Source organism: Rhinopithecus roxellana, chromosome 14, assembly GCF_007565055.1.
Source record: "Rhinopithecus roxellana isolate Shanxi Qingling chromosome 14, ASM756505v1, whole genome shotgun sequence".
In the NCBI taxonomy this organism is placed as follows: domain Eukaryota; kingdom Metazoa; phylum Chordata; class Mammalia; order Primates; family Cercopithecidae; genus Rhinopithecus; species Rhinopithecus roxellana.
In genome coordinates this window covers 38076670-38091832 of record NC_044562.1, presented here as the reverse complement: position 1 = coordinate 38091832, position 15163 = coordinate 38076670, and the positions used below count along the sequence as shown (strand labels likewise).

The following is a 15163-nucleotide window of genomic DNA, read 5'->3' as shown; positions in this document are numbered from 1 at the left end:
AGGATAACAGGGGAAGGATAATCTGTGTGGGACATCACAAACCATCGTGAGGGCAGTGGCTTTTATTCTGAATGTGCTGTGAAAGAGTCGTGTTCTGACAAATCTGTAAGATGTGATAAGTTAAGAAATCTGGCCAGGCGCGATGGCCCATACCTGTAATCCCAGCACTTTGGGAGGCTGAGGCGGGTGGATCACTTGAGGTCAAGAGTTCAAGACCAGCCTGGCCAACATGGTGAAACCCCCGTCTCTACTAAAAATACCAAAATTAGCTGGGCATGGTGGCGCATGCCTGTAATCCCAGCTCCTCCAGAAGCTGAGGCAGGAGAATTACTTGAACCTGGAAGGCGGAGGTTGCAGTGCGTGAAGAGTGAAACTCTATCTCAAAAACAAACAAACAAACAAACAAACAAACGAAAATGACTCCATGGTTCATTCAGTGATACTACTTACATTTTTAATAATTATCCAAAGTTGATTATATAATACTTGGAACATTCTTGTAGAAAAATTATATAAACATGATTATATATATTTATGTTCTACTTTGTTCTAAAAATTAAGTTTAAGCAGATAAATTTAGTCATGTATTCTACATGTAAATTACTTACCTAGTGGGATCTTTAGTCTCAGATAGTATCTCAAGAAGTTCATCATTGGACAAGAAAAAGAATCTGGGGAAAAAGAGGCGTTTCTTTTCCAAATATTCATTAAGTCCTTTAAGAATGAGCTCTAAAAGTTCATTAGACTTTTTCAGCCTTTCCAGCATTCTGTCAATTGTTACAACTGTCAGAACATGTTTATCCTAAAAATAAAAATAAAAAACATTCAATCCAAAAATATTAGATAGTAACTTTATTTATATTCATATTGTATTTGAGATTATACATTTGTAATCAAATAAAGGTTATGTAAATTTTAAGGGGAGTATTTGTTTTTTAAAAGTAGTCTAGTCTTGCATATTCTAAGTCTACTTGGCCTTTCTCTTTGATTCTATAAAAGTCACATTGATTTAATCCTCAGCCCTGTTCATAATTTCTAAGTTGAGAAGTTTAAGAAACAGAAAATGAGTGAGAGAGAGAACACTGCCTGAACTCACAAGAGGGACAGTAGAAACAAACTGGTATGAGATATTTTCTTTTGTCTTTTATTCTTTGAGGAAAAGAATTCTAAACAGTAAGTCATCATTATAATTATTATTTTGAATTTTGTTATGAATAATAATAAAGTAACAGAATCCCTGTTTTATAACTATAGAGAAAAAAGTAAGGGTTGAGGAAAGGAGGAAGGTTTCTAAGAAGATCTTACACTGTAAACAATGACCCCTGAAACTACTTTATAACACTTCTTGCTGAAGGACTCAGGTTCAAGGTGTGCTCTTCCTGAACTCTCTAAAGACAGACTGTTCCACCTTTAAGGCAAGGTGAATATTCTCACTAGAAAGTGTCACTGTGAGCTGTTTGCTTTACAGTGATTCAAACACAATCAAATATTTTAAAAAGAGCTTTCTTTTATACTGTGTATTCAAAATCAGAATTATAACCAAAAGCTGATCTTAAAGAACTCATATTTTAAAAAAAGTAAATAGAGTTTATGGATTTCTCAAAATATCCATACAGTAACCACTGAGTTTATGAAAATCTTTAGAAATGCATATAAAAATACAGCCTAGATATAGCTGAAATAGAACTATTTTTACTTTTTTTTCTTTAACACATGGTTGATGTCATCTGGGTCTACTCCTGGCCTTGTAATTCCAAAGTCAGTGTTCACCATTGATACCACTGACAATGTAAGGAAAGTTCTTTACTGAATAAGCTTGAAGGTGTTGAAAAAACAAAAAAGGTGCTAACACAATAAAGATTTCAATCGCCAAGAAGCACATCTCATGAAAACACACCAGACATTTATTAATGTAACAGGGCATTTTAGAAAATTTATATGAAATTAAATCAAGAGAATATTGTTAAAAACTAAATATTAAATTTCAAGATTAACTAATTAGATATTTTTGGTATTTAGCCATGACTGAGAGATAACAAAAAATGTAAGCAGTAAATTTTTTCATATAGGAATTTTATTCGATTGCAGGAGTCTCTAAAGCATGTTTTTGTTAACATACTTTGAATGTGTCTGAAAAGGAAAGATATAATTTTCTGCTTTTTTTGGATTATAACAATGCAATTTGGAAACAGCAATTTAATCAAACAAAATAATTATCATTATTACTTGTTTTCTCAATAAAACATGAATATACAAATCATGTAATATAATTAGATCAGCTTATCTTTAAAGGTGCGTAATTTTTAAAAGGAATTTTATTATGCTTCCTGTTTTACGTTTCAAATAGACATTCACACACACACACACACACACACACACACACACACACAAACACACACAGCATAACAGACTCAGGCCATCTTGTCCACCTAAATCCAAATATCAAAATAGTGTTCTTAGAGTGCCACCTTCTGGTAAAGTATGCCTGTATTTGTTGGGGGAAAAAAGCTGAATTGTGGCTAATAAATAAAACTCCTTTCACACATGAACAGTATTTGTTATTCTCAACCAAAAAATTTATTGTAATGCTTCCATTCTTAATCAAAGATTTGAAAGTTAAAAAAATCAGTTATTTAAACCAGTATATTCCTTTTGCTAAATATTATAATTGTCAAAATAACAAACAAACAAACAACAACAAACCATGGGAAGAACGTTCAGGTAAATTTTTTTTATTTTTGAGTTTCCAGGGTCAAACCTATTTAACCAGATTAGCTTAATAACTCTGAACCAAATATGCTACATTTTGTACTTCATACAAATATGAACTTAGGCAGTAATCTATGTATCTTTGTATATGGATTTAAGATTTTAAAATAAAAGTAATCATCTTATGACTGGCAACTCAACTACCTTCACTCTCTCCCAGTGAGAAGACAAACATAATAAAGACTGTATCAGATAAAAAAGGGGCCCAAGTTGAACAGACCTGGTGTCTGTCCCACACTCTATTCCTTACTACCTGTGCGACCTTTGCTTAATCTGAGTCCCTTTATTATTATCCTGAAAATGGGGATAAGAGCCCTCTCTCAAAATTGGTATGAGGACTAAATTAGATCATGTATTTGAAGTGACTAATATGGTGCCTAAAACACACAGATACTTGAAGCGACCCTTTTATTCCCCCTTTCCTTCTCCTCGCCCCAAAATTGTCTCTTGGAGAGAGTGGGGGTGGGGATTGACTCTAGGAAAAGGGGAAAATGAAGCATTTACATCACTCCCTGTTTTATGGAGTTAAAATGAACATTGTATAATCTTCCATCCTTCAAGAAAGGTATTTATCATAGTAAAATAACACTGACTTTAAATTCCTCTAAGGATTGCCATAAAATCCCAGTACAGAGTCAGCATTCCATGAATGAATGCTTGAGGATTCCATGTTGAGTGCTTGAGTGAATGCAGGTTGAGCTACACCTAGGCTCATACAGGGAAACTCAAGGAATGTAAAAGTCTCCATGTCATAGAAGGCTGGTACACTTCATAGCCATGTCCTCAGAATATAGCAACAAGATGTAACAGGAAGCTACTAGAAATTTGAATCTTAGTGACTTGACACTTTAATTACTTTCTGTCTCCTGCAAGGGAAGAAATGAATTATTAATTGTCATTGTTTTGGTTAAAAGAACACTGACAATTTTTAAGTGTCTTCTTTTACTTCACAACCACCCACCAATCTCATCAGCTCTAGTGATGATCTACTAGGTTTACATTTCTAAACGAAATCAATGTGATATCAGCGGCCCGAAACTTTGAGTATATAGAGAGCTTTCTCATTTCTGCTACTAGGAAGCTTCATAGAAAATATGGTTTTTGTCACTGCTCAAGGAAATAAGAGAGAACACAAACAAATGGAAAAAAATTCCATGCTCATGGATAGGAAGAATCAATATAATGAAACCGGCCATATTGCCCAAAGTAATTTATAGATTCAATGCTATTCTCATCAAGCTATCATTGACTTTCTTTGCCAAATTAGAAGAAACTACTTTAAATTTCATATGGAACCAAAAAAGTGTCTGTATAGCCAAGACAATCCTAAGCAAAAAGAACAAAGCTGGAGGCATTGCGCTACCTGACTTCAAACTATACTACAAGGCTACAGTAACCAAAACAGCATGGTGCTGGTACCAAAACAGATACATAGACCAATGGAACAGAACAGAGACCTCAGAAATAACATCACACATCTACAACCATCTGATCTTTGACAAATCTGACAAAAACAAGCAATTGGGAAAAAAAATCCCTATTTAACAAATGGTGCTGGGAAAACTGGCTAGCCATATGCAGAAAACAGAAACTGGACCCCTTCCTTGCACCTTGCACAAAAATTAACTCAAGATTCGTTAAAGACTTAATTGTAAAACCTAAAAAAATAAAAACCCTAGAAAAAGAAAACGTAGGCAATACCATTCAGGATATAGGCATGGGCAAAGACTTCATGGCTACAATACCAAAAGCAATGGCAGCAAAAGCCAAAATTGGCAAATGGGATCTAATTAAACTAAAGAGCTTCTGCACAGTAAAATAAACTATCATCAGGTAAACAGGCAACCTACAGAATGGGAGAAAATTTTTGTACTCTATCCATTTGACAAAGGGCTAACATCCAGAAGCTACAAGGAACCTAAGCCAATTAAAAAAAAAAAAAAAAAAAAAGCCCATCAAAAAGTGGGCAAAGGATATGAACATACATTTCTCAAAAGAAGACATTTATGTGGCCAACAAACATATGAAAGAAAGCTCATTATCACTGGTCATTAGAGAAATGCAAATCAAAATCACAATGAGATACCATCTCACACCAGTTAGAATGGCAATCATTAATAAGTCAGGAAACAACAGATGCTGGAGAGGATGAGGAAAAATAGGAACGCTTTTACACTGTTGGTGGGAGTGTAAATTAGTTCAACCACTATGGAAGACAGTGTGGCGATTCCTCAAGGATCTAAGACCAGAAATACCATTTGTCCCAGCAATCCCATTAATGGGTATATACCCAAAGGATTATAAATCATTCTACTGTAAAACCACAAGCACACATATGTTTATTGCAGCGCTACTCACAATAGCAAAGGCTTGGAACCAACCCAAATGCCCATCAATGATAGACTGGATAAAGAAAATGTGGCACATATACACCATGGAATATTATGCAGTCATTAAAAAAATGAGTTCATGTCCTTTGCAGGGACATGGATGAAGCTGGAAGCCATCCTTCTCAGCAAACACAGGAACAGAAAACTAAACACCGTATGTTCTCACTCATAAATGGGAGTCAACCAATGAGAACACATGGACACAGGGAGGGAAATATCACACACTGGGGCCTGTCAGGTGTTGAGTGGCAAGAGGAGGGAGAGCATTGGGACAAATACCTAATGCATGCAGGGCTTAAAACCTAGATGACAGGTTGATAGGTGTAGCAAACCACCATGACACATGTATACCTAGGTAACAAATCTGCACGTTCTGCACATGTATCCCCGAACTTAAAGCAAAATAAAAAATAATAAAAAATAAAAAAGAGATAATGCAGTTTTGTACACTTAATGGAATTAAGCTCAAGCCTGCTTAGCAAATTTCTGGAAGTATAAATTTCCTAATGCAAAATCCCTGGACAACAGAAAATTGATAAGATCCTCATTAAACCTTTTGCACTTTAAGAAGGGAAATGTAGGTTGACAGAGTATAACTTTAAACCCCTTGCAATTTTAAGATTCCTTGACATCATCAGGAGCAGAAATTCTTTCATTTAGATTCAATGTATTTCTAGGATTAATCTAAATCTCAGGGCCCATTTGCCTAAAATTGAATTTTCAGAAGTTTTCCAGAATAAACTCTGAATTCTTAGAATTAACAATAATTCAAGCATCAATCTCAATTATTGATTTACTCATTTAACAAACATTTACCAAGGGCTAATACACATTAGTGACTTTTCTCAGTGCTTGGGTGACAACAGTGGACAAAACAAAGATTCCAGCCTCCATGGGGGAGACAGACAATAAATAATAAACATCATATTGATAAATTATATAGTAAGGTAGATGATAGATGCTACAAAAAAAGAAAGAAGTGATAAGGAGTGCCAAAAAAGTCAAAGGTGGGTTAATTTAAAATAGGATGTTCAATGTGGGTCTCATTATAAAGGTAATATTTGAGAAAATACATCAAGGAAGCAAAGCATTAGCACTGCAGATATTTAGAGGCAGCACATTCCAGGAAGAGGGTCCAACCAGTGCAAAGGCCCTCAGGTAGAGTGTGTTTGTTATTTGAGAAGAAGAAAGGGTGGGGAGGAAGAAGATGGAGGAGAAGAGAAAGAAGGAAGAAGATGAAGAGGAGGAAGAGAAAAAAGGAAGAAGAGGAAGAGGAGGAGGAAGGAGGAAGAAGAGGAGATAGCCAGTGTGGCTGGAATAGAGTAAGTAAAGTGAAAAGTTATAAAAACAGAGAGGTAAAAAGGTGGAATGAGCAGATCAAGAACTTCCCATTTAATGAAACCATTAATATGTCCCTCATATAGAAGTATTTCTCCCCTGGCCACTGAGATTACTTAATCTAGTTAGGATAATCTCTACTAGATTTCATCTAGAAAAGCCAAAAGTTGAGAAGCAAAATTGTTGTGAGTAGATTATACGGTTAATTGGTGAGACATGTCACTTCCATTTTTACTCCTTAATTCCCAGATACATGTACTCTGCCTATGAGAGAAACCACATGCCTGGAGCAGACAGAACTGCATCCCAAACTGCTAGAACTGCATCCCAAACTCCTATTATCTTCCAACAGTGATATGGTTTGGTGTTTCTAGACCTGCATCCCAAACTCCTATTATATACACTCTAGAACTGCATCCCAAACTCCTATGATCTTCAAACAGTGATATGGTTTGGTGTCCCCACCCAAATATCACCTTGAATTGTAATAATCCCTATGTGTCATAGGAGGGACCTGGTGGGAGGTAATTGAATCATCGGGGTGGGTTTTTCCTGTGCTGTTCTCATGATAGTGAATAAGTCTCATGAGATCTGATGGTTTTATAAAGGGGAGTTTCCCCGCACATGCTCTTTTGCGGCCCCATGTAAGATGTGACTTTGCTTCTCATTTACTTTCCACCATGATTGTGAGGCCTCCTCAGCCATGTGGAACTATAAGTCAATTAAACCTCTTTTCTTTCTAAATTACTTGGTCTCAGGCATGTCTTTATGAGCAGCATGAGAACAGATGAACACACACAGATAGAGCAAATTAATTTTCAATATAAGCCAATTCACTTTGTTTAAGGTCAATATTCATAGTAGGACCTTTACTATTATCAATGTCAGTCAACTGTCTTATTTCCCTTGTAATGTGAATTCCTTAGCATATGCAATGTTGTGTGCAAACTGTGATAATGAGTAAGTCATTCAGTAAGTCAATGAATGACAGTATTGGCAGAAACTTGGTGTGGGAAAACAAAAATTCATTTGGTGCAGACACAACACTGCTGGCTTCCATACTGAAAGAGGGCTAATGTAATATTCAATTCCCTCTAAATGGCTGCTGTATCAGAAGCATTATGTTAATTTCCGCTGTTGGCAGCTTGAGCACTCAGCAGTGTTGGTGAGGGGTAGTCTGCGATAGTAATTCCTTCTGTAATTCCCACCCCTGCCATCATGACTTCTTCATTTATAGCTACAGTAGCCACGTATCCCAGTTTGATGAAGATAGTTCTGGTTCATGCTTGCTTTCCCAGATTATTAATTGCTTTAACTCTCAAATGTTCTCCAATTTAGACAATATATTAAATGATTATTCTATTTCATAGCTCACTGTGCACATAGTGGCATATGCTGGTTGACATGTACAGACTAGGTCAACCGGTTGACCATATAATTAAGTTCCTCCTTTTGCAGCTGCATCTGTTACTAAGCAATCACATGGAACACAAATATGCTCACTTAGGTATATTCTCTGATACCTTACATACCTCTTCCCCAGTATTCCTTGTTCCCAATCCTTCAAACTTGTTTCTAAGTCCTTGATTATGCAGCAAAACTGTTTGCTACTGACCATGATCAATGTAAATTCATACTTCTGACCAAGCACTCTTTCCAAGGAAAGTTTAAAAAATTACCTATTGAAGTTATGCCCACAAAAAGAATTTCCTTCCTACTGTTCTTTAAGTCCACCCCTAAGTAGGGTTATAATTTCCACTTCTGGGTGGTGCAAGCATATGCAGCACAAACATCTTCAAGCAACTCTGTCACTTCTTTAAATCCAATCAAGGATTTTCTACCATTTCAATCTAATTGAGACAGGCCATTACAGAAGCCAGGTTTGGTCAATAAAACAAGTAAACAGAACCACTCACAGCTCTTTGACTAGCATGTTGAAACAGGATCTCTGGTAAAGTGCACCCACACCAACACATTTGACCACCTCTAACTTAAGTTCTTTCCTCCCTACACAAGCACCATTACAATATATTGCCACTTATATTTATCTACACCTCTGCCAAGGCTTCTGGCAAGAGAGGCTAAACAGAGTTTGAGGGTCAGAGTACCCAGAGTCGATTACATCCAAGTGTCCCCATTTTCAGTTCTCACCATCCCACGCTTTCCAATATAAGTAAACTATCTTTCACATAACAGATCTAGAAAGGCCATGAATTAAATTACATTGAAATGTGGTGACCTATTGAATCAGATTCTATAACTCATTTTTGGCTATATCAAATTTGTAGCTATGAGAAATAAAAGGCCCTTTTAGGAAATCACAAAAGTTTCTTAGTTGTCTACCACATCTTGAGCAGAGAATTTAAAACTGCAAATTATACCATGTCTTTAATTTCTCCAGTGCCTTTTAAAGAATTCAGCCCATTTCACCTCCCTTGTACTTCAAATTCTTACTCTATTGACCTATTCCATCAGCCTCACGGTCCACCAAACACTTCCCTATAAAATAGATTGTTCATTCTGGAAGTCTAAGAACATAATTGAGTGATTTTTATACTGCATACCAGACACTACTTGTGTCCTATTTTCAAGCAATAACTAGATCTTCACTACTCTAAGACCCAAATGGGTCATAAACAATCCTAGATCTCATACTTGAGGATCTGGTATAGTTTCTTCAAGTTCAGTGTAGAACCCTTCTATATATTAAACAAAAAGGAATTTTAACACAGGGAATAAAGTGATTGCAAAATCACTGCAAAGCCCAGGGGAGCATACTTCCAGGACAGACTACCAAAACACAAGAACTGACTTTTCAGGATTTGCTACTTCTGTCCCAATCAGGACTAAAGGATAACACCACTGGAAATACTGAGTTCAAGAACCCATCATGGTGGCTCTGATGCTAGAGATCAGTGGGCGGGATCAGGAGGCTACCATTATCACTGCCTCATAATACCTATAAAACTGGTAACCAGATGATAAAGTCCTGTCGGAAAAAAAAAGTCATGTGTTCATGATCTGGCTTGACAGCAGAAATAGCTAAAATGACAGAAAGATGGTCACTTTCACTTTTTCCATCCAAATCCCAAATGAGTGTATCTAATTGACAAAATCTAATTCACTTCCAGAAAGTCGGATGTAGAGAGCCTGGGAGATTATCTTTTCTGCTTTTCAGCTCACTAGATAGAGGTGAAATGCTTGTTGCCAAATGATATTTACTACAGTAAAGAAAACAAGGAAAATAAAGAATGAGTACTAAGTTTTTGGCAACAGAAAGAATAGTGCTTATATTTATTGAGATGGGGTTAGACCAGAAATGGAAAATATTTGGGAAGAAATTTAAGAGTGTTTTTGTCTGCTTTGCATGAAATACAAAAGACTTGGATGGGTCAAAAACCAAGTTTGGGGTGAAATGCAGCATGCAGAGAGGGATTATCCACTTATTTCATCCCCATCTGGTGGGCAATTAACTAGTTCCCATCCCCTGAATCTTAGGAAGGGGGGCCCAAGAGAGTCTCTAAAACATTTTTTAAGTGCCTGAAAGGAGAGGAGGCTGACATCTTTCCTAGCTGGAGGTCTGGTCAGTCACCAGGTGTGCTGACCTGCTCCAGTGCTACTAGAGCAGGAAAAAAACTCTGGGAGAAGATGGTGTGGTGGAACGGCCAGTGAAGAAGGAGCAAGAACTATGTGCTCAAGGTTACAAAGTGGGTACAGAAGATGAATTGTGCCCTTTTGCAGACCCCAATTTTGGGCTATGGCAGGTAGATGAAAACTTTTTTTCCCATAACCTAATCTTAAAAGTAAGCAGGCATATGAAATTAAAGGCTGAAGATTTGTGAAATACTGCTACAGTATGGGGTAAAGAGACATACACATAAAAAATATGTGGCAAAATATACCATCACAAGGTCAGTCTGAAAATGTAGCCAAATCTCCCAGACAATGACCAAACCTGGGGGAGATATTCAAGATGAAGTCCCTCAGCAGCCAAACCTGTGTTGGAATCTTCACCTGTCTACCCGGGGTTAATCTGTGCTCATTACATATCCACAACTCTCCAAAGCACTAGACCAGTTGTGAAGACCAACAGAAAAGGCACAGGGCCTTCACATCACTGATAGGAGGTTATCTACCTTATGACCACTGACAAAAATCAACAGCCCATTTTGCAGGATCAGGTAGATCAGAAAATGTTCTTTGACTCTCACTCTCTCTCTCTTCCTCTCTCTCTCCCTCTCCCTCTGTCTCTCTCCCCATCCCTCCCTTCCTCCTTCTCTTCACCTAGTCCTTGTCCCAACCCCAGATGAGAAGCACAGGAGGAGAGAAGTAGAGTGGGAGAGCAGTCTCCATACCTCCCCACCCCTGGAACTTCAGGTTTACCTGCATTGTGGGGAAGAAGAGAGCTCAGAGTAGAACAGAAGACTGAGGTTTTGAAACAGGTACAACTAAGTCTTCATAGACAAAACTCTCTTAATAAGCAAAAGTGACTGAAAAATTCTGGAATTAGATTGAAAGATCAATAAGGGAGCCTCTCCGAGTGAGAAAGGGCACTGGTTGAGTGTAGCTGGTAGCATGAATTATAAGATTATTCCATCTTTACACCTCAAGGAAACCAAGACATCTCAATACAGCCAATTTTATATATATATATCTATAGATATAGCTATAGATATGTGAAGTATTATAATATACATAAAGTGTGTAAATATATTATATATATATATATATAAAGTGTGTATGTGTGAGTGTATATATATATATAATAGTATTTTTAGTAGAGACAAGGTTTCAGCATGTTGACCAGGCTAGTCTCGAACTCCTGACCTCAAGGTAATCCACCGCCTTGGGCTCCCAGAGTGCTGGGATTACAGGTGTGAGCCACATATCTTCTTTTTTTTTAATTATTATTATACTTTAAGTTCTGGGATACATGTGCAGAACGTGCAGGTTTGTTACATAGGTATATATGTGCCATGGTGGTTTGCTGCACCTATCAATCCGTCATCTACATTAGGTATTTCTCCTAATGCTATCCTTCCCCTAGCCGCCAAACCCCCAACAGGCCCCGGTATGTGATGTTCCCCTCCCTGTGTCCATGTGTTCTCATTTTTCAACTCCTATTTATGAGTGAGAACATGTGGTGTTTGGTTTTCTGTTCCTGTGTTAGTTTGCTGAAAATGATAGCTTCCAGTTTCATTCATGTCCCTGTAAAGGACATGAACTCATCCTTTTTTATGGCTGCATAGTATTCCATGGTGTATATGTGCCACATTTTCTTTATCCAGTCTATCATTGATGGACATTTGGGTTGGTTCCAAGTCTTTGCTATTGTGAATAGTGCTGCAATAAACATAGGTGTGCATGTGTCTTTATAGCAAAATGATTTATAATTCTTTTGGTATATACCCAGTAATGGGATTGCTGGGTCAAATGGTATTTCTGGTCTTAGATCCTTGAGGAATCGCCACACTGTTTTCCACAATGGTTGAACTAATTTACACTCCCACTAACAGTGTAAAAGCATTCCTATTTCTCTACAGCCTCTCCAGCATTGTTGCTTCCTGATTTTTTAATAATTGCCATTCTAACTGGTGTGAGATGGTATCTCATTGTGGTTTTGATTTGCATTTCTCTAACAACCAGTGATAATGAGCTTTTTTTCATATGTTTGTTGGCCGCATAAATGTCTTATTTTGAGAAGTGTCTTTCTGAAGGGGTTGCTTTTTTTCTTATAAATTGGCTTAAGTTCCTTGTGGATTCTGGATATTAGCCCTTTGTCAGATGGACAGATTGCAAAAATTTTCTCCCATTCTGTAGGTTGCCTGTTCCCTCTGATGATAGTTTGTTTTGCTGTGCAGAAGCTCTTTAATTAGATCCCATTTGTCAATTTTGGCTTTTGTTGCCATTGCTTTTGGTGTTTTAGTCATGAAGTCCTTGCCCATGCCTATGTCCTGAATAGTATTGCCTAGGTTTTCTTCTAGGGCTTTTATGGTTTTAGGTCTTACGTTTAAGTCTTTAATCCATCTTAATTTTTGTATAAGATGTAAGGAAGGGGTCCAGTTTCTGTTTTCTGCACGTGGCTAGCCAGTTTTCCCAACACCATTTATTAAATAGGGAATCCTTTCCTCGTTGTTCGTTTTTGTCAGGTTTGTCAAAGATCAGATGGTTGTAGACGTGTGGTGTGATTTCTGAGGTCTCTATTCTGTTCCATTGGTCTAGATCTCTGTTTTGGTAGCAGTACCATGCTGTTCTGGTTCCAGTACCATGCTGTTTTGATTACTGTAGCCTTGTAGTATAGTTTGAAGTCGGGTAGTGCAATGCCTCTTGCTTTGCTCTTTTTTATTTGGATTGTCTTGGCTATAAGGACTCTTTTTTGGTCCCATATGAAATTTAAAGTGGTTTTTTCTAATTCTTGAAGAAAGTCAATGGTGGCTTGATGAGAACAGCATTGACTCTATTAATCACTTTGGGCAGTATGATCATTTTCATGATACTGATTCTTCCTATTCATGAGCATGGAATGTTTTTCCATTTGTGTCTTCTCTTACTTCCTTGAGCAGTGGTTTGTAGTTTTCCTTGAAGAGGTCCTTCACATCCCTTGTAAGTTGTATTCCTAGGTATTTTATTCTCTTTGTAGCAATTGTGAACGGGAGTTCACTCTTGATTTGGCTGTTTGTCTATTATTGGTATATAGGAATGCTTGTGATTTCTGCACATTGATTTTTTATCCTGAGAGTTTTCTGAAGTTGCTTATCAGCTTAAGGAGATTTGCGGCTGAGACGATGGATTTTTCTAAATATACAATCATGTCATCTGCAAACAGAGACAATCTGACTTCCTCTCTTCCTATTTGAATACTGTTGATTGATTGATTGATTGATTGAGATGGAGTCTCACTCCATCACCCTGGCTGGAGTGCAGTGGTGCAACATCAGTTCACTACAACCTCTACCTCCTGGGTTCAAGCAATTCTCCTGTCTTAGCCTCCTGAAGAGCTGAGACTACAGTCACGCGCCACCACACCTGGCTAATTTTTGTATTTTTAGTAGAGATGGAGTTTCACTTTGTCGGTCAGGCTGGTCTCAAACTCCTGACCACAGGTGATCCACCCGCCTCAGCCTCCCAAAGTGCTGAGATTACAGGCATGAGCCACTGCGCCTGGCTTACTCTTTATTTCTTTCTCTTGCCTGATTGCCCTAGCCAGAACTTCCAACACTATGTTGAACAGGAGTGGTGAGAGAGGGCATCCCTGTCTTGTGCCAGTTTTCAAAGGGAATGCTTCCAGTTTTTGCCCATTCAGTATGATATTGACTGTGGGTTTGTCATAAATAGCTTTTATTATTTTGAGATACGTTCCATCAATACCGAATTTATTGAGTTTTTAGCATGAAGGGCTGTTGAATTTTATCAAAGGCCTTTTCTGCATCTGTTGAGATAATCAATGTGGTTTTTGTCTTTGGTTCTGTTTATGTGATGGATTACGTTTACTGATTTGTGTATGTTGAACCAGCCTTTCATCCCCGGGATGAAACTGACTTGATCATGGTGGATAAGCTTTTTGATGTGCTGCTGGATTCAGTGGTCTAGTATTTTATGGAGGATTTTCACATCAATGTTCATCAGGGATATTGGCCTGAAATTTTCTTTTTTTATTGTGTCTCTGCCAGGTCTTGGTATCAGGATGATGCTGGCCTCATAAAATGGGTTAGGAGGGAGTCCCTCTTTTTCTATTCTTTGGAATAGTTTCAACAGGAATGGTACCAGCTCCTCTTTGCACTCCTCTGGTAGAATTCGGTTGTGAATCTGTCTGGTCCTGGGCTTTTTTTGGTTGGTAGGCTATTAATTATTGCCTCAATTTCAGAACTTGTTATTAGTCTATTCAGGGATTCAACTTCTTCCTGGTTTAGTTTTAGGAGGGTGTATGTGTCCAGGAATGTATCCATTTCTTCTAGGTTTTGTAGTTTATTTGTGTAGAGGTGTTTATAGTATTCTCTGTGATGGTAGTTTGCATTTCTGTGGGGCTGGTGGTGATATCCCCTTTATCATTTCTTTTATTGTGTCTATTTATTCTTCTCTCTTTTCTTCTTCATCAATCTGGCTAGCAGTCTATCTATTTTGTTAATCTTTTCAAAAAACTAGCTCCTGGCTGGGCGTGGTGGCTCACACCTGTAATCCCAGCACTTTGGGAGGCCAAGGCAGGCAGATGACAAGGTCATGAGATGGAGACCATCCTGGCTAACATGGTGAAACGCTGTCTCTACTAAAAATACAAAAACAAAATTAGCCAGGCGTGGTGGCAGGTGCCTGTAGTCCCAGCTACTCGGGAGGCTAAGGCGGGAGAATGGCGTGAACCCAGGAGGCGGAGCTTGCAGTGGGCCGAGATCGCGCCACTGTACTCCAGCCTAGGCGACAGAGTGAGAATCTGTCTCAAAAAAACAAAACAAAACAAAACACACACACACACACACACACACACACACAAAACAGCTCCTAGATTCTTTTTGATTTTTTTGAAGGGTTTTTTTGTGTCTCTATCTCCTTCAGTTCTGCTCTAAGTTATTTCTTGTCTTCTGCTAGCTTTTGAATTTGTTTGCTCTTGGTTCTCTAGTTCTTTAAATTGTGATGTTAGGGTGTCAATTTTAGATCTTTCCCACTTTCTCTTG

The 15163-nt window shown here is 37.8% G+C and overlaps 1 protein-coding gene across 1 annotated transcript in view; it reads right to left on the bottom strand.

Moving 5' to 3' along the window:
• DNAH7 (dynein axonemal heavy chain 7) overlaps positions 1-15163 on the bottom strand; it is a 344384-nt gene that overhangs the window by 205903 nt on the left and 123318 nt on the right. Inside the window, exon 20 of the mRNA XM_030916210.1 lies at positions 609-802. Coding sequence (XP_030772070.1) covers positions 609-802 — 194 coding nt within the window. The remainder of the gene's footprint in view (positions 1-608; positions 803-15163) is intronic.